The 20,360-nt window shown below is 37.1% G+C and overlaps 1 protein-coding gene across 4 annotated transcripts in view; it reads left to right on the top strand.

Moving 5' to 3' along the window:
- Nucleotides 1-20,360, top strand: part of MED13L (mediator complex subunit 13L) — a 361,336-nt gene that overhangs the window by 268,871 nt on the left and 72,105 nt on the right. For all 4 annotated transcript variants that reach the window (XM_067550153.1, XM_067550155.1, XM_067550156.1 and 1 more), the window contains 9 exons: nt 1,648-1,793; nt 2,880-3,074; nt 3,492-3,680; nt 10,311-10,473; nt 11,387-11,491; nt 14,195-14,923; nt 16,383-16,605; nt 18,292-18,397; nt 18,875-18,999. In XM_067550153.1, coding sequence (XP_067406254.1) covers nt 1,648-1,793; nt 2,880-3,074; nt 3,492-3,680; nt 10,311-10,473; nt 11,387-11,491; nt 14,195-14,923; nt 16,383-16,605; nt 18,292-18,397; nt 18,875-18,999 — 1,981 coding nt within the window. The remainder of the gene's footprint in view (nt 1-1,647; nt 1,794-2,879; nt 3,075-3,491; nt 3,681-10,310; nt 10,474-11,386; nt 11,492-14,194; nt 14,924-16,382; nt 16,606-18,291; nt 18,398-18,874; nt 19,000-20,360) is intronic.

The following is a 20,360-nucleotide window of genomic DNA, read 5'->3' on the forward strand; positions in this document are numbered from 1 at the left end:
AATCAGAAGAATTTCTGTGTAATATCCTAAAGACAGGAGTTCAAAATGATTTCTTCAAAAATAGCTTCTCTAGCTGCTTTAGAAAGTCTGACCTGCTGCCCAGTGAACGCTGCAGAGACTATTTCCTTTTAATCTTAGACAAGACTTTTAATCATTTTGCAATTAAAGCCTTATGCATATTAAGGGCATCATCCTTTGTCCAGAGACTACTGCTATTTTTATTAAATAATTTGGGTTCTTTTTATGATTTTATTTGTTATGTGTGCAATGTGTGTTGTCTGTTTTGGGTTTTTTCTCTTTTTTCTCCCAGAGCAGAGTAGCTGAATAGAAATACCATGAATCTGACCTATTTCCTTTCTCCCTTGCAGGTTGCTGTAAAAATGTAGTGACTAGTTTAAATCTATTGTACAAGTGGTAGAGCAGTATAACTTAAAATTTCTTTTCTGTTGCAATATGGAAATCTAGTAAAACTTGCTAGTTCCCATTGCTGAATGATAAGAAGTGCTACTAAACACAGGATGTGCAATACTAAGGAGGTTGAATAAAAGCTTTTGCCATCTTCCATTTTGATTCTTTTTAAAATAACCTGCCCCCAGATTTTCTAAAGTGTACTTTTTCTTTTTTATAACATCAGTTGTAGAAGCTTTAAGCAGAAACATACCTTTTACTTAAGGACAAACACCTTTTGTTACAGTAAGTGCAGGATGACTTAAGTCTTAGCCTCCCTAAATCTCTAATAGCAACCTGTTTCAGTCTGTCAATTCAACTGTTTTAGAATAGTTTACAGCAGTGCTGTAGTGGTTGACTTAAATTGTGAAGTGAAATTATTACAGTTGCTGATGTTATTTCCTTAGGCGAAGGTAGTTATGTTGTGGCTGGTCTAGTGCCAAAGCCAACAGCTATTAAAGAATGCCCTACCATTGTAGTTCTGCAGTAATTTATCTGAATAATACTTCAGCTCTGTAATTTCAGCTGATTACATTGAAGACAAAAAGTGGGAAATTGTTTTGCTGTTTTTTGTTTATTTAATAAGTGTGGTGTTACAATTTGCAACATTTAAGCAAATGATTAGATGCAATGCAAAGCAATTCTACTTGTTGGATTAAGTGGGTGTATTTTATTTTCATTGTTATTTATTAAACGTTATTCTTGATGGTGTATGGCAATGTCATGGATGCCCTGTAACCCCAGGTTATTGAGATCATTGCCTTCTGAGCAATTGTCTGTGCTTGTTTTTAGAAACAGTATTCCCTAGGCATATAATTAATGGTTCTTCCTCCCTATTCCTGTTCTCAACTGAAGTTCATTTCTGGTCGTAAGAGTTCTCTTCCCTTTTCATCCTGAAGACACTATTTTGACCCCTTGAAGTCTTCTGCTTGCAGACAACTCTTTGTAGTGATCTTTAATTGAAATGGGTAAGAAAGTGAATCTCTGAGATTGATGTCAATGCTGTTTCATCATCAGCCAGAAGTTGGTAGTTGTACTGTGTACAGTCATCTTCAGTGGTCCTGAGCTCAGTTTACTTAAGTGAAACAACAGAACTGGGTTTTCAACCTGATCTGGCCCTCTCTGATACAAAATCTGTCCTTTCTTCCCCCACATTCATTGATACTGTAGTGAACCAGTTTCTTCTTTCTCTTTATCCAGTGAACATTTGTCTTGCGCCTTCACATTCTTCCTTCATGGAGAAAGCAATGTGTGCACAAGCGTGGAGATTGCCCAACACCAGCCAATCTACCTGATCAACGAGGAGCATATCCACATGGCCCAGTCCTCACCTACACCATTCCAAGGTAAGTAAATTTTTACTGTGGCAGTTCTGGAAGTATAAAGACTTGCAAAACATTTGGTTTATGTGCCTAATTTAATTCCTGTATGATCTCAAAAAACCCTAACTTTGCACCAGTAATGGTGTCAGGAAACAGATGCAGAAATGAATAAGAAACAAAACTCAGTGATTTTTAAAATAGAATTAAAATTCCCCTCAGGAATATGGGAGTCTGGGGAAAATCCTGTTAAGAATGTTAGTATGATAGCTAGCTGTTAATTAATATTAGGTCATGTTTTTCAGGTTTTTCTAGTCATTAACTTCATTAGATGCAAATATTTTCTGAAATAAGTACAACAAAACTAACTGTAATTTTTGTTGTAAGATCTGTTATTGAAAAGGTGTGTGTGAACATTTTATATATTATCACAGTGCCTAAAGCTGAAAAGGGCTCTGATCTATATGAGTAGTGTTCTTAAATGCTACTACAATACAAATAATTGATAACATAGATTATTTGAAATATATTTGCTTGAACTGGAGTTTTTTTGTCTAAGTGAGAGTCCCTCATTTTGTTTTTCCTTCAGTGTGCAGTTTGTGGTGCAACACATTTGTGAAAATGCAAATTTTTCAGAAAGAGAGGCAAAAATACAGAGCACATCCAAAGAGAAGAACAAGCATATATATTTTATGTAAATATATAAAAGAACCATACCAGATATAGTCTCAGAGTTGCAGGTTTTACAGCATTTTAGGTTACACTGTAGTGTTGTAAACTATAAAAATATCCTGTACAATTTGCAGAAGAAAACATTCCACTTACATTAAAAATCTATTTTAAAGTGCTCCATATTGTATTACAGCACATCTTCAGAACTATGTCTTTTATTATTCCATGGATGTATATTTATTTTTATCCCTTTTTATATTTATTTCATTATTTTACTAATTGAAGTTGTGTGCACTATATTTTGAAAATAAACAAAATGTGAAGAGCTATCTACTAAAATCATTGTGCAAACAAGACTGTGAATGACTATAGGGGAGGTGGGATTTGGTTGCTGTGTGGTTGAAATCCACACATTGTAGGGAGTGATTTTTTTTTTTTCAGTTCTGTTGAGTCCTTATGGTTTAAACGGTACGTTGACGGGCCAAGCATACAAGATGTCAGACCCAGCAACCCGTAAATTGATCGAGGAATGGCAGTATTTCTATCCCATGGTGCTGAAGAAGAAGGAGGGACTGAAAGAGGAAGAGGAATTGGGATATGACGACGATTTCCCTGTGGCAGTTGAAGTCATTGTTGGTGAGATTTAGTATTTTTCCTAAAGAACATTTTGCTTTCACCTCATAATTAAAAAAAAAAAAAAAAAAGAATCTAATTAATCAGAGAGAACCGTTATAATTTCCCTATCTGGTTTTGTGGCTCTTTTGATACTGGAGCATTCTGAATAGTTATCTTGCCTCAAGGTTTTATACTCTCTGTATCCCAGATGCGATTATCACAATATCAAGTTTATTGCAGCTCCCTTTTAGTCATAAAGGAATGGATTAATATTTAGGATATTAGGATATCAGACTGTAAACTTCTTTACATCTTATATATTTTGATTAGTAAGGTTTGTCTAGTGCATGTTGAAACCAAGACACGGTCAGCCAGGGTAGATGAATAATAAATGGAGAATTTAAAAGACTTATTTTCTTCCTCCTGTTCCCATTATAGGTGGCGTGCGAATGGTGTATCCTTCAGCTTTTGTTCTCATCTCTCAGAATGACATCCCCATGTCTCAGAGTGCTGCCAGTGCTGGAGGCCATATCAGTGTGGGTCAACAGGGACTTGGAAGCATGAAAGATCCAAGTAATTGTGGGATGCCACTCACTCCACCCACTTCCCCAGAACAGGCCATCATAGGTAAGCAATAAACCTAGCAAAGAGACCTAAGTCATCTTATTGAAAACTCATCTTAAATATTTTTTAACTGAGTCAGTGAATGGCAATGTTCTATAATCTCTTCTAAATTTAATCTCTGAACCAACTGATGTTACTTACTGAGGTGTACTTCAGCATAGTGTGCTTTCATTTTTGCCTAGTTCATGATTGCTGGAGAATAAATGTGTGAATAGTAGCAGAAAAAAAAGAGAGAATATAGAATATGCTTGTGATTAGCACAAAGGGATTTTCACATGAGTTCACAGAACAGAAAAGTTACCAGATTTATGTGAGTTCATTTCTGTTTACTGGAACTTTGTTGCATTTATGAGATAGTGTGGGCACTTGAGACTGTAGAAAGGATCAGGTCTTGTCAGAGTTCATAATTGAATACTTTCTTAAGGGGAATGAAAGGATTAATTAGTTAATGATTGTAAAGTATTACAAACATGAAAAACACCATATAATTGATTAAGCATTAATATTGGAACAATGCCAGTATCTGAAAGATGGTCACTATATTGACCATCATACTGGGGATTGAACCCAAGATCTCCAGAGAAAAATGAAGGAGTCTCTGCATCTTAAGGTAAAAAGTCAGGCTCCGTAGCTGGGGGCTGTAATGAACTCTCATCCTCTGTATGGAACACAGAAGTAGACACACAAAACTCACTGACCAATGGAGTTGAATATTTCTTCTGAATAAAGGAAGCTCATACCGAGCATCTGAGGCCCATAACAGTTTGAATCCCAGCAGGCTCCACACTTATGTGACAGCTGACACCAAGGATTGTACTTGAATTCAGTAGAGCTAAGTAATTTACACACCAGTTGAGGTTCTGGCCTTCTATTCTGTTGTTACACCATGTATTTTTCAATACTTCCATTTTCCACTATACTCTCACAGCTGGCAGTTGCATGTACACTGTATCATTTTTTTTCAAGAGGTTCATCTGCTTCTGCTTTTTAATCCTCACGCAGGTCATAATACTACATGACTGTACACTTAGTTGCCACAAAGGTGATTTATAAAGTCACAAACAGAGGATTATGACTTTGAGTGAGGATTAAACAAGAGCAAATGAACTTTTAGTCAGCAATGATATTATATAGAAATATGTATGAAAATAAAAAACAGAAATCTAAAACGTGCTATAGCTGAAGAATTGTTTCTAAATTGAATTTTTACGAAGTTTTTGAGGAATCTGTCTCAGCATCTATTTAAATTGTGTTTTTGTATAGATCCATTCTTGATTGTGCTCTTCGCATTATCTGACTTCCAAGATTTGCCAGTCATTAACATTTATTTTATTAATACATTCCCTGATTTCAGAAGCACTGGCATGTTTTTTAATTTAAACCTCAGTGTAGGAACTGTGGTTTCGATTCATAGAAGATGCTCTAAATTGAGTCATGCATTCAAGATCTTTATAGTATGCTCAGCAATGCAATTTTGGACAACTTTCATCTGTTAGCAGCTTTTCTTGGAACAGTCTATGTTTATTATTTCAGTGGATTCTTAAAATCTCATCTGTCACATCTGTCGGTAGTGTCCCTTCCAGTTACGCAGATTGAATATTGACTTTAAACATTATGCTTGAAAGAACCCAAGTCAGTTGCAAACTAAACATACTGAGGCTTAGTGACAAGGGCATTGGACAATCATACAGAAACAGTATAAGTTATAGTGCAAAATAGTAATTTGAATAACAAAGAATCATAGAAATGTAGGGCTGGAAGGAACCTTGAGCAGTCATCGAGTCCAGCCCCCTGTGCTGAAGCAGGACCAAAGTACACCATCGTTGCACATGTTTTTGTCCAACTCTTCTTAAAAACCTACAATGACAGGGATTTCATAATCTCCCTTGGAAACCTATTCCAGAACTTAACTACCTTTACAGGTAGAAAGGTTTTTCTGCTATCTAATATATATCTCCCTTGCTACAGATTAAGTCCATTACTACTTGTCCTACCTTAAGTGGCCATGGAGAACAACTGATCACTGTCCTCTTTATAATAGCCCTTAACGTATTTGAAGACTGTTCTCAGGTTCCCCCTCAATCTTCTTTTCTCCAGACTTAAACATGCCCAGTTTCTTTAACCTTTCCTTATAGAACAGCTTTTCTAAACCTTTTATCATTTTTGTTGCTTTCCTCAGTACTCTCTCCACATCTCTAGTTTGTCCACATCTTTCTAAAGTGTGGTGCAGAGTATCCCAGCTGAAGCCTCATCAGTGGCAAATCAAACAGGACAATTATCTCTTGCCTCTTACATTCAACGCTCCTGTTAATACATCCCAGAATGATATTAGCATTTTTTTTGCAACTGCATCACATTGCTGACTGAGATTCAATTTGTGATCCACTTTAACCTCCAGATCATAGAATCATAGGACTGGAAGGGACCTTGCAAGGTCATTTAGCCCAGTCCCCTGCACTTATGGAAGGACCTTTATAGCAGTACTACCACCTAGTCAGTTATTCCCCATTTTGTAGCTGTGCGTGTGGTGTTTCCTTCCTAGTGCAATACCTTGCACTTGCCCTTATTGTATTTTATTTTGTTGATTTCAGACCAGTTTTCTAATTTCTCAAGGTTGTTTTGAATTCTAATCCTGTCCTCCAAAGTGCTTGCAACCATTCCAGTTTGGTGTCATCCGCAAATTTTATAAGCATACTCTCCACTCCGTTATCCAATCATTAATAAAAATATTGAATAGTACCAGATCCAGGATGTACCCCAATGGAACTACTAGATATGCCCTCGCAGCTTGACAGAAAAGCATTGATAACTACTCGTCAAGTACAGTATTTCAACCAGTTGGGCACCCACCTTATAGTAAATTCATCTAGACTGCATTTCCCTAGTTTGCTTAAGAGAATGTCATCTGTGACTGTGTCAAAACTCTTATTAAAATCAAGATCCATCACGTCTGCTGCTTCCCCCCAACGTGTAACCCTGTCAAATAAGGAAATTAGGTTGGTTTGGCATGATTTGTTCTTGACAAACCCATGCTGGCTATTCCTTATAACCCTATTACCATCTAGGTTCTTACAAACTGATGGTTTCCAGGTGTCAAAGTTAGGCTGACTGCTCTATAGTTCCCTGGGTCCTCACTGTTTAAAGCTTTCTACTATGTTTGCCCTTCTCCAGTTCTCTGAGACCTCACCTGTCCTCCATGAATTCTCAAAGATAATTGCTAGCAATTCTGAGAGTGCTTCAGCTGGTTATTTAAGTATCTAAGGAGGAATTTCATCAAGCTCTGCAGACTTGAATATATCTAACTCATCTAAATATTCTTTAACCTTTTCTTTCCCTATTTTGGCTTGCGTTCCTTCGGCCTCATTGTTAATATTAATTGTATTGAGTATGTCCTCACCATTAACCTTTTTAGTAAAGACTGAAGCAAAATAGGCTCAGCCTTCTTGATCTCATCAATTATTAGCTCTACTTCCATGCTTAATTGAGGACCTGCACTTTCCTTCATCTTTTTCTGGCTCCTACTGTATTTAGACATCCTCTTCTTTGCCTTTTATGTCCTTTGCGAGGTATAGCTCATTGTGTGCCTTAGCCTTTCTGGTTTTGTTCCTACATGCTTGCTATTCTTTTGTATTCTTCCTTAGCAAGTCTTCCATGTTTCCACTTTTTATACGATTCCTTTTTGATTTTCAGGTCATTATAGAGCTCCTGATGGAGCCATATTGGCCTCTCACTATTCTTCCTGTCTGTCCTTCGCATTGGGATAGTTTGCAGTTGTGTCTTTAATATTGTCTCCGTGAGAAACTGCCAGGTCTCCTGATCTCTTTTATCCCATAGATTTTCTTGTCATGTGACCTTACCTACCAGTTCTCTGAGTTTGTTAAAGTCTGCTTTTTTGAAGTCCAATCACATGCTGAATGTGAGCATTATGACATATACAAAAAGTTTAAATTTTTTCTGTAAATTTTTATAGTGAATTCCTTCAGGGCTTAAAGTTTCATAGCAGAAGTACAGCTAAAGTTCTTACTCTGTATACGAGTACTGTATATCTTTATACACTATATATATATATATATATATATATATATATATATATATATATGTTTATAGGTGTGTTTGTGTGCTCCTCTGTACTGATATACACAAACACACACATCTCTAAGTAGTTTAAATAGTCTAGGGTGGGGGTGGGGAGTATATGGTATAACCTCATATCTCACTTAACTGTGTAATATCATGTCTCTGTATATCTTACCGTATATAAGAGTCAATTTTTTGACCCTTCATTTGAATCTCTGTGTGGCAAACAACTTCTACATCTTTGGATCCAAATTTTGCTGGCACAGATTAAAAAGTAGAAACAGATAATTGATTCATATTCATTAAGATATATATATAGTCTTTGGAGTTGGGTGTTTTTGTAGGTGACATGCCATCTAAAAAAAAGAGCTAAAGTTTGTTTTAATTTTTAAAAAGTTAAGTATTTTAAAATATTAAGATCCAATGCAAATGAATTAAGAGATGAAGGAGATTATGATAAGTGGCTGAGTTAGCTGAAATGTCACAAGTAATCTCACTAGCTAAAAATGATCAGTTCATAGGCAGCAGCCAAAAGGAAAGGAAATAAGAATGAGGGAGTAGTAGATTGATACCTTGGGCTTTTCATAAGGGAAGGGAAGGAAGGAATGAACGAACTAACTAACTCTAATTATGTCAGTTGAGGATGGCCTACCAGCCTGGACTGTGTGAATGTGTCTGTTTCAGACAGGGTCACATGATTTAAGTTAGATTTGCAGTATTGCCTTCCCAGGCAATAGCTGTTGGTGGGTTTTTTGTTTTTTTTTAAATATCTACAAAGTAAACAAACTTCTTCTTTGAGTGCGTGCTCATGTCCATTCCATATTAGGTTCCTGGCCTTATCAGAACTCATAGCTCGTGTATCAGCCCACCCTCTCGCCACAGTGAGGGTGTGCCTCAGGCTCCTGGGTCACCTCTACATGAGCTCCTTGACGTTTATGTGCAGCATCAGCTCTTCTCTGGTCCAAAGGCCATGGGTCTGGAGGGTACCAAGATGTGTGCTGCCCTTCAGGTTCGAAGCATCTGAGAGCAATGACAAAGTCGGCCATGGAGCCGTGAAAGGCACCCCTCTCAATACATGATGTGGTTTTGTCCACCACGACAGGGAGGCGAATATCTGTGGACAGATTGTGAGGATCATACCCAGATGGTGTCTGGTTGGAGAGTATACCATCGCCAACCGCAGTTGTAGAGGGCTGAGGTGTAACCTGGCATGCTGGACCATGTAGGTGCTGGCCGCCATGTGACCCAGCAGCCTGAGTCACACCCTCACTGTGGTGAGAGGGTGGGCTGATACAGAGGCTGTGAGTTCCGATAAGGCCAGGAATGTAATATGGAATGGACAAGAGCAACACATCTCAAAGAACAACAGTTACGATGGTCAGTAACCATTCTTTGTGACTGGCTAGCTATTGATTGAAACAGGACCACATCTGTAAATAGATGCACCTCATCACAGGGTATCTATGATGATCGAGTATATTTAGAAAGAAAGGATTTGTAAGATAGGGAGTACATAACAGTGTCGTAATATTTTCAGTGTTTTATTCCTAAGGTTTCTTAAATTGTGTCAGACATATGGACAAACAGTTCTGTACACAGATTTGACCTTGTTAAAAGCTTGCTATCATTACCTTCTTTGCTAGCCTGAGCATAGTGTTATGCATCTAACAGGTCAAATGAACTTACAGCTCCCTCTACTGTTCCAGTTTGTGTTTTAAAACTGACTATATCAGGCTCTCAGACAATCCAAAGAGCTCTCTCAATGAACAACAGAAACATTTGCTCATACCATGAGTAACAAGGTTTTACTCCTCTGGTGAAAAGAAATGAAGTGCAAAATGAAAATCATAATCCTTAAGTGGTGATAATTAAAGTTGTAATACCACTTTCACGTCTTTCTCCACCAGCCTTTCAAAAGGGGTCTTGAATATCACCTATAGCCTATTATTTGTGTGTGTTCCGTTGTTTCAGTGTATACTAAAGAACTTCAGTTAAAAGTTAAGAATTTTTTACCAAAATTAAATTTAACTCTAATGTTGCAACTCAAGCACAAAAAGAAAATGAGTGAAAATTCCATCCCCAATTGTGAGCAGGTATTATCACTCAGTAATCCATTCGTGTCCTCGCTGCTTGTGTTGAAACTTGATGCTTCTCTTTATAACAATACATGTTTAAGATACATGATGCAAATAAACAATCTGGTGTGTTTTAATAGATGACTTTTCTTATAGAACCATATATCTTGTGATGAGTTATTGTTTTAACAAGACCACAAAAGATTCTGTAAATTAAACTTAATAGCCAGCAACACTGAAAAACTACATCACACAATTTCACTTCCTAGTGCTGTATCTCCTATGCTGACACAAATTTTGCTTGTGGCTATAGTTTAATGATCTTTTCAGAGGCTGGTGACACATTTAAACTGCTCTAAGCTTTTACTAGTGAACACAGGCATTTGTAATCTCGACAGCCTATATAAGTTGAAAAGCCCTTTCAGGAAAATCTAATGTTATAGCTGATGTTACTCTTTGCCTACTGTTTGATTTTTTGCAGGTGAAAGTGGAGGTACTCAGAGCTCTGTCAGCCATTCAGCTTCACAGGAGGGGACAGTTACTCTGCACAGTCCAAAGAAATCAGGGAAGATTCCCCCAAAATTCCACAATCATATGGTCCACAGAGTCTGGAAGGAATGCATCCTCAACAGGTCACAGTCCAAGTAAGGGAGTAATTTTACTCATGTTCTTTATTAATAATAGTACAGTCGTCACTTAAAAACTTGCTAATTTTGCCTTACATGCTACTTCAGTATTCACATGATTTTGTGTCTCTCCCTATTCAAAAAGAATAATGCAAGGAAATATTAACTAAGACAATTTCCAGTTGTTTTAGCTTGAGAATGAGTAATAGTGACAGTAATGTATTTTCACTTATTTAGCTCATTTCACCTGTAGCTGTGTGAGTTTTGCAAATGTAGCCAAATTCTGATCTTGGTTATTCATGTGCTAACTCATTGATGGCAAAAATACTAGATCACATTAGAATTACAAAATTACTAGCTCTGGAGGGTAGATGATCTTAAGGACAAATAGCCTGCTAAAGTTTATATTTATATTTTATAAAGAGTATATTTATTTATAGATGTAAACATTTGGAAGGATATATTTATATTTGGGGGGATATAACTTAAGATACAAAGGGTACGGTGGACCATTGCTATTAGTGCACTAGCTTTTTTCATTTCTGGAGGTTTAAAATATCTCACAATGATATGATGTATAGACCTTCCAATAAGTTTTACCTCTTGGTTATATCCATGTAATTTCCTCATTGGCCCATTCAACAACATTTCTGGGTGCAATTTCAATTGTTATCTGTATTGCCTGCTCCATGAATTTTCTGCTCGAACTCTGGATATACGCTATGTGATACCCTCTCGTGGATCAAGCAGTAAATTTTCATATTTGGCTGAGATAAAGACTGTGAAATACAAAATTCTGGGTAGTAGGTGGAGGGACTGAGAGAGGGGGCTTAGATTTATTTGAGGGAGACATACTGTAGATGTTACCCAGATCTAAAGTATATTAATGAATTGACATGTAGGAGATGATAACTATCATATTTATTTTTAGGAGGAGCCAGATTGCTACTTCAAATCTGGAGGAAGAAGTCCCAAGCAACAATGTTTCTTGGGATTTTGTGGATCCAGTCCAAAGAGTCAGTTGTTCTTGTTCCAGGTAAGTAGCAAAGAGAAGAATTATTCTGTCAGGATGAATGAGACCTGCAAAGTTCATCCACAATATAAGATTATATGCAGAGTAGCTACACAACAAGCAGGCATGATTATAGGAAATAAAAGGCAAGATCATCAGTTGGTGGAAATCAGTTTGGTTGCATCATTTTACACCAGCTGAGGATGTGGCCTGTTATCTTCTAATGATATGCAGTGAAGTGCCAGGAATGTAATTAAATCTTGTCACCATTGTTTGGTATCTGGGCTGTTTTATTCTAACTCAGCCACATCTGTTTAAGAAATCCAGTTGATGTTTTTAAAATCAGGGGTTGTCTTATTTTCTGGAGCTTTTTCCTGTGTAAACCATTATATTTAAATATTAAAAATCTAAGAAATTATTAATTGATTGCTCAGATTTACAGTATTTCGAGTCTTTACTTCTAATGTCTAGCTGTGTTTTGCAGAATTTAAAAACAGATGAGGTTAGAAGTAATTACAAAAACAGTATTTGGTAAATCTGTTGTAAAACTTGACATAAGTAATATAGTTTAATTAAAGTAAATCTGATGGAAGAAAACTTATGGAGCAAAAGATATTTTATGATTTTGTTTGGACGTGATTTAGTCTTGATTCAAGTAAAAATCAACACATCTAAAGTTTGAAAAGTTCCATGCATCTCAGAACGTGATGGGAGTTGTGCTTCCAGTAGAATGGGTGAGGCCACACAGGGACTTTCAGTATTTATAATTTTTTGCAAAGTTCCATGTTGTCTGCACAAAGCCTTCATTCAGAAATGCACATGAGATGGCTCCTAGGTATGGCCACAATTTTAAAAAAATATTCTGTGATAAGTAAAAGAGCAAGATTTAATATTAGCAATCCTGTACCTGACAGATAGAACATTGACTCCATTTTGCAGCATCAAAAAATCTGGAGGAGACTGAAAAGAGCATATATGAATTTAGACACCTAACTTATCTTCAGATTTTCTTTCTTCCAAATTACTTCTTTTAACACTTAGTGGAGTTGTTGTCATCATCATAGAAAGTGTGCTGTGTAAAGCTGTCTCCTTTGCTTTTGAGGTGGAAGTTCCATAGTCCTCCACACTCTTCAGTGAAAAGATTATCATAAGCAAAATAATCTGTTTAAATTGACCAGTGCTGCTTATGAAACCACTGAATTGATTAGCCCACCAATTCAGAGCACCTGGAAGCATTGTGGCAGGAAATATTTGCACAAGTTTACATGGTGTGGAGAGAAAGTGTGGAGACTACAAATAGAATAATCTAGCTGCTACATGGTAGCATCATATTGAGCATGAGGAGTTCTGTGTTTCAGTACAACATAGGCACATAACCAGGATAGTTTCATTACTGGTTAAAAGTTAGCTTCAGTCTGTAATCTTGGGACTGGGAGAGGAACATTGTGGTAAACCTTTAGAAACAAAAAGGAAAGAGCTATTGATAAAAAGTAACAACCACAGTTTAAAAACTCCACTTAAGGAGCCAGAAATGTAGGAACGTCCCTTTTGTAAGTGTAGATTTGAGTAAAGTCGATCTATCAGTAAGGTTGCCTGTTTGAGTTAGTTATTGTTGGTTTGTTTTGTCTTTATGATAACAAACTTTTTGAAATGTTGCTACTCCAAATTTGCTGGTCTGTAAATGCCAACTGTGTAATCCCTGTGGAATATGATTTATTCTTCATTGCCTATTAGTATCCTTTCCAATTATGGAGTGTAATTGTGTCCTGTTATCTCAAAATGAGAGAGCCAGCTAACTGTAACAAATGTTTAATAGTTTTATGATGAAATATGTACTAGAACTAGCCAGAAATCACCAGCTCCTTTGCCTTTTATTTAAAATTTTGTTTGAATCGGATTTAACCAAATGTCCAGCAGTGAAAAGCTGGTGCATTAGCCCACTGTACTACCTACCAACCTTGTAAGCTATATTATCAGAAAGGTTATCATGTAATGCAGAGGAAGCTATCACAAGGTCTTCAGAGGCCATCTCTGAGATAATGAAAACACCATTTAGTGACTGCAACATCTAGGATATTGAATTTCTTTCCTGTGCTTCCAATTTTAAAAGATATTGGGCTGCTATAACACAAGATGTCTTAGAATTTAAAGCCACTATCAATACAAAAATTCAGAGTTGTGATGGTGTTTTTTTTTTGACTGTGTAAAATATTCAGCAATTGATGAGCATGGCATAGACACCTCTTATTTGGCATGAATTATGTGCCTCCTCCCTCACCCGTTCTGAAGGAGAAATGGCATGAAAACAGCCTGCTGTGCATTGCATCTGTGAGCACAGCTAAAACACACAATACAGTATCAATCCCAACACATGGTCAAGAATATACAGGAAGAGTAGTATTGCTTCATGATTATGAAGAAAAACATCTCTTCAGTGGTGAAAGGAATAATACTTTTATATATCTGTTTAAAATTCTCAGATGGAAGATAATACAAACACTAATTCTTCCTCCTAGACTGAATTTGTGAGAGAGGTGGCATTATCCCTATGTTACAGACAGGGGAAACTGAAGCACAGAGAGGCTAAGTAACCTTTCCAAGATCACTTTTCTGTTTGCAACAGAGGCAAGAATAGAATTAAGATTTCTTGGCTCCGTGCTTTTGCTCTAACCATCATCATGTATCCTCACAATCCACATAGTGACTTGTTTCTAACCCCTGTTTCAGGCACAAGCTTTTCAAACAGCGCTGTGCTATTGGCACCAACCGTCCCCCAACGATATCACAGTCAGGATTCAGTGTGGGATCATCATCCTCTTCATCCTTGCCACCGCCTGTCTCTTCTAAGCACAAAACAACAGAAAGACAGGAAAAAGCAGAGAAACTGCAAAAAAGGCCTATGATGCCATTTCACCATCGGCCCTCTGTTACTGAAGAGCTATGCATGGAACAGGACACATCAGGGCAGAAGCTGGGTTTGGCAGGGATGGAGCCCTCTTTGGAAGTCTCTAACTCCAGGAAGTATGAGAAGCAGCTATCCATACCCTCTAGAAACCCAAGCAAACAAATTAATCTGAATCCCATGGATTCGCCCCATTCCCCCAGCTCCCCACTGCCTCCCACACTTAGCCCCCAGCCAAGAGGTCAGGAAGCAGAGAATTTGGACCCTCCATCAGTTGCAGTGAACCCAGCACTCTATGGTAATGGGTTAGAGCTCCAACCGTTGCCCAGTCTAGATGATAGGACGGTTCTTGTTGGACAGAGGCTGCCTCTTATGGCGGAGGTCAGTGAGACAGCTTTATATTGTGGGATCGTTCAAAACAATGAGTCGTCAGTTAAGTGGCAGAGCTATGTTCTCCCATCAAATGATGATCCAGCGTTCAAGCCACCAGAGCTCCAGTGTGAGAGATATGAAGCCAAGATGGAGATAAACTCAGACAGCACTGCACTGAAAAGGTAAAAACAACATTGAGTGACCACTATCTTTATTAAATTACAATCAGAAAGCCAAATTCTATTGTCAGTTGCAGCCATGCAGTTCTATTAGGTATGTAAGCTTTTGGGATTGTATTGGTGTAAATGACAGCAGAAATTTAGTCCAAAGACTAAAGATGCAGCAAAGATGATATATGGTAGGAAAATACTTCTAAATAAGCATTTTAAATGACAATTCCTCACTTATTTGTAATACTCATTAAACCTGCACAACAAATATAAGAAATCAATACATAGCATCAGTGACTCCTTCAGTTGGCACTAGCATTAAAATACAGAGAAATGTGGAAATTTAGTATGTTTTGTCTGTCATTTGTGTTTTTATGTTGGGCAATTTAAGAGAGACAGATTTTAAAACCAGATTAAAAAAACCAGATTTTAAAACCACATGTTTAATGTGACTGTGGCAGAGATAAAATAATCTCTGACCTCTTGTATTTATTTTTTATTGTTGCTGTTCAAATTTGCAATCTTAAAGTTGCATTATTGTTGAGGTTTAACAAGAAAAAGAAAACCCCTGTTTGTGGTATTTGGGAAATTGTGGCTTGTCCAGCTCTGTAAGTTCTAAAACCTCACTATTCCATGTACCGTATTCATAAAAGCTAGTCACTGCACTAGAGAATTGTACAACTCTTTAGTAATGAAATCAGTATTGTCACTAAATACTTGATCTTGCACCACTGAAGTCAGTGGGAGCCTTCACATTGATTTTAATGGGTGTAGTAGCATCAAGACACTAACAGATTTTTTCCCATATATGCACAAGGGAAAATGTAATCACATATTTTTTCTTTTAAAAGAAGTATATTCAACAAGTGACTTTCTCGGTGAAGAATATATGACTCATATGTAGTCTTTGTCCTCAATTAAAAAAAAACTTTTTTTTAATGGGAAAAGTATATTTCCCCCACTCACCTAACTGAGAGTCTAAATGGAATTTGCACAAACTTCAATGAAATGAAACAGCACCTTTTGGCTTAGAGTATGCATGGAAGGTGTCAGCCCAGAAGGATAATTCAAGTGTTTATATAAAATATAATTAGAGAGGAATTTTTTAGTTACTCCAAACTTAACTCTAGTAGTCATTACTACAAATGATATGATAGACTGAAATATTTACAGGGAATGCTTCAGGACATTTTGATGTATCTATTTTCTATGTACAAGATTCAGTCTTTTTCATTGGCCCAGCGTAGAAGTTGATAATAGAGTGAGCAGGTGTTTAATATTAGCAGAAGGAAATGCATGTTACAATGGACCAAAAATAAATGTATTTCAGGCAGACAGAGAGAGTAGTAGTAGTACTGACTGTACTTCTGTGAGAAAATCTATGAATCGGCAAGTGCTGTTATTTTTGTTTTCTGTGGAATATTTGGTGGTTGGTTTTTTTTTTTTTCATAATGGCTTTTTTTCTCCCCAGACTATTAGCACAACCTAACAAGCGGTTTAAAATTTTGGAAGACAACAAACCAGTGCAGACACTGAACTATCTTGACCCCTTGCCTCTAATGCAGCAGCCTGGAGAAGGCTTGGGCGATGTTAGTGATCCTTATACTTTTGAAGATGGTGACATAAAATACAGCTTCACTGGCAATAAAAAATGCAAATTGGGGACTGAGAAAGATCCTCTGAAAAAAAATAAGGTACCATATCAGACCAGGGACTTCTTGTTGTTATTGCATTTATTATAATAACATCGTAGGTGCTGTATAAACATAAGACAACACAGTGTCTGCCCCAAAGAGTTCATTAACAGGATATATATATGAGCACAAATTCAATTCATACCTACCTACTCACAGAGAACAATATTGTCTCAGTATGATATGTCCGAGTTAATAGTTGCTGGCTTAATCCTTTAGATCTCATTTAAACTACAAAGGTATGTTTCATGTTGTGTACCTTCGTTTTGGCCATCAGCAGAACCCAGAGTCAAACTAGGGAATAAAATCTTTAATTAAGTTATATTTCTGTAGTTCCAATTTATAGAGAAGAAGGAATTGACTGCAATTCTTTTAGGTTCTCATTTGCAACAATTGACATATTGAGCTCATTGCAGAGCATGTCTCCCTAGCTCAAATTAATCTTTCTTGCCTTGAATATGTGACTCATTCAGTCTTCTACTGGCTGGCTTTGTAACATCAATGCCATGTTGGTTTTGACATCTCCTCACAGCCTTCCCTCCACATAAGAGAGATCCATTTGATCACCATTCTAGGCCATCTGCTTTCACACCTGCAGGATATTTCTCCTCAGTGCATTTTACTCCCTGTAGTGCTGTCTCATAATCTGGCAGCTCATCTCAATTGTTTGTTTCTCTAGGTAATTCCTCCACCGCAATTCAGATTTGGGAGGCGTATGTTCTCAACAGATTGAGCAGTCAGCCTATCTATTTTGGCTACTCAAATAAACTGCAGTATTTAGATGGGAGCCATTGTAAATGGTGGAATATAATTTCAGGTTATTCTTGATATTTAAGATAAATTATGAATGTCCATATCCTTTTTCCTCTGTTTAAAGATTTGTTGTGCTCCTCAACATGAAGTCCTGTAGCACTGAGTAAGGTTGGGAATATAAAAAACAGTCATGGGGCAAGCTTTCTCATTTACCTCTCGTGCACCACAGTTATGGCTTGCAGCATGCCTGTTGTTCCAATACTTGAACCACCTATGTCAAATGGTACAGTGGATTTGTGATTTGGCTATGGGCACTAGGATGAGACCAACAAGCTCCTTTTACCTTATAATCAAAGTGGAGTTGTATGGAAGTTTCTGGAGGAGATATTTTAGTGCATTTAATTCATTGTTCCACCACAGGCACTTTAGTGTAGTAAGAAGTATATTATCTTGTTAGTTTACAAGCCTAGATATGGACAAAGACCTCTAACTTGCTTGTACGGGATGTCTGTGAGAAACTTTTATAAGTCTGATAAGGTCCTACTTCTTCAGGAGCACACCTATAAGTTTCAGAGAACTTCTCTCTGCCAAACTGAAAAAAATAAGCTTTGCAAAAAGCTAAAGTTGTTAATATAATGTTGACATTTTTGTAGTTCATTATGAGCAATAGGGGGTCTGAATGAATGTATGAAAGGGAATTAAATGGTAAGTAGCAGGCGAGCATTCTAACTAGCTCGTGTTAAGTATGAATAAGGGCTGTATTGATTTTGCTTTAAAACACTTTTTTGAAGTTTGCTGCTGCTTGGCTAATAATAAAAATAGAAGTCTCGTGTTTCATCCATTCCTTCTAATTTTTACTTTTGCCCGTGTTTCCCCACTCTTTTTGCATTTAAATGATAAAATTTCCTATATGACTGAATTCTTTATATATAGTCAGAAGATGGAATAGGTACCAAGGAGATCCCCACAACAGGCCATTCCACACCAGTGCCTGATGGGAAAGATGCCATGTCTATTTTCAGTTCTGCTCCTAAAGCAGGTGAGGACAAGCTTCTATTTTCACTTTCTTAAAAAGAAAAGCTTCTTTTTAACCTGACAGATGAAATCTCAGAGCAGAATTATATTCTGAAAGTTTTCATGTAACATGAAAAATATACTTGATTATCTAGTGAGACAAAACAAAAGAATACAAACCAGCTAAAAGATTAATATAATTTCAAAATTAGTTTATTTTTTATTTTTTCTGTTCATTTTATAGTAACAATAAACATTTTGGAGTTTAGTAAAGTTGATTTTCATCTAATTTTATTATTTTATTGTTGATCTTCAGCATTTCACCTGAAATTTGAGTAGAAACACTAGAACACTATTTCTAGGGTAAATTTCAAAACATGAGAACTGGTTTGTAGTCATTCTTGCCTATTCTTGAAGTGATGAGTGATGATGAAGACACTGGTTTTGTGTCTTTCATGCTCTTTCTTATTTCTCAAGCCTTTACTTCTGCTGTTTTCCACAGATACCCGGCAGGATTGTGCTGCAGGCCGAGTTGGCTCTGGCAGCCTTACACAGGTGACAGATCTGGCTCCATCACTTCATGATTTAGATAATATCTTTGATAATTCTGATGAAGATGAGCTTGGCGTAAGTCTGTGCAAGGTTACACAGAGTACCGTCTAGACAGGACTCCAGCAAGCTAGGAATGATGGTGTTGGGAGCCAGGGAGGAAGCAATCATTGCATGGGGATCAGAGAGAGATGTCAGGTAGACAGATCTACATTTAGGACCAGTTAGAGTTGAGAGCAACTGGAGAAGCAGTTTAAGAATTTCCATCAGGGAGGGAAAAAGTAAGTGCAAGAAATTCAGGGGCATGTGGGAGGATCACACAGATATCAGTACATACATTTTGTCAAAGTGGCAGAATCACAGATGATGTCCACGTGCTGTTTGGAGAGGTGGGGGAGGGCGAAGGCTACTGTCAGTCACAGTCATTACAGAGACAGATTACCCAAAAAAAAAAATCTTCTCAAGCAAAATACTATAGTTGGATTGAGTAGCTTATATCTAATTTAGGAGACTCTTTAACCTTGCATTAAAGGTTTGTGTTTGTGAGTTTTAAGAAAGATCTTGGTTCCCTTAGTAAACAGCCGATGAGAATCTGGTCATCTGTCTTTTTGAGAAGCTACCTAAAGGAGAAAATAAAATCAACCGCAATATATTTCAGTAGTTCCCTGAAACAAAACTTTTCTTTGTACAAAAATTAAGTGGTTATAAGAGGAGTTCACCGTATACGTTATATTATTATAGAAGATAAAAGAAAAGGCAGCACTATACCAATTATTGGGAAAATCAAGGTTCCAAGAAAGGCAAAACTTATAAGTACCAATTACTGTGCTTTAAAGCTTAATCAAATCCCGTTATAGAAGCTGCTCCTGAAGTGATTGGAGGTAGATGAGGTAGTTTAAAAAGCTCATGACCCCCTCTAAGGTCTTTTTAAATAGCACACATTATTTACCACTTCTTTGTCTGTCTTCACCCCTTTACTCCACACATGAATGACATAGCTGAGTACGCAGATAAAAATGATTGCTCTCTCTCCTGGCTGTTGGCACATCTTTTCTGCCATGCCATATTGGCATTTTCAGAAGCATTGCAGAGGTGCTGGTGTGTGCTGTGCAAAAGTAAAATAGCAGCAGCCTTCAAAAACTATGCAAAACTTTTGAAGTGAAAACATCTTCCTCCTTAAATATTTAAAACTTTGTTTCAGGCCTAGTTGGAATTGAAAAGCTTGAGAATGGGTCCTTCACATTTATTTTGGTTGCTGTCTGCCACATTTCTGCAGGTTGCTAAGTGAAGTTAACTTTGAGTGCTGAATTGCATTTATTTTACACTTGTATTACAGAAAGCAATGGACTTACACTCATTACACCTCATCTACAGTAGTTACTAAGCAAATCAATGATAGAGGGCTATGCTGTCAAACACAAACCAGTGTTTGTCAGTTC

The sequence above is a fragment of the Emydura macquarii genome, unplaced genomic scaffold (assembly GCF_026122565.2).
Source record: "Emydura macquarii macquarii isolate MOO-44397 ecotype Brisbane River unplaced genomic scaffold, CSIRO-AGI_Emac_v2 contig_1254, whole genome shotgun sequence".
NCBI classification, from domain to species: Eukaryota; Metazoa; Chordata; order Testudines; family Chelidae; genus Emydura; species Emydura macquarii.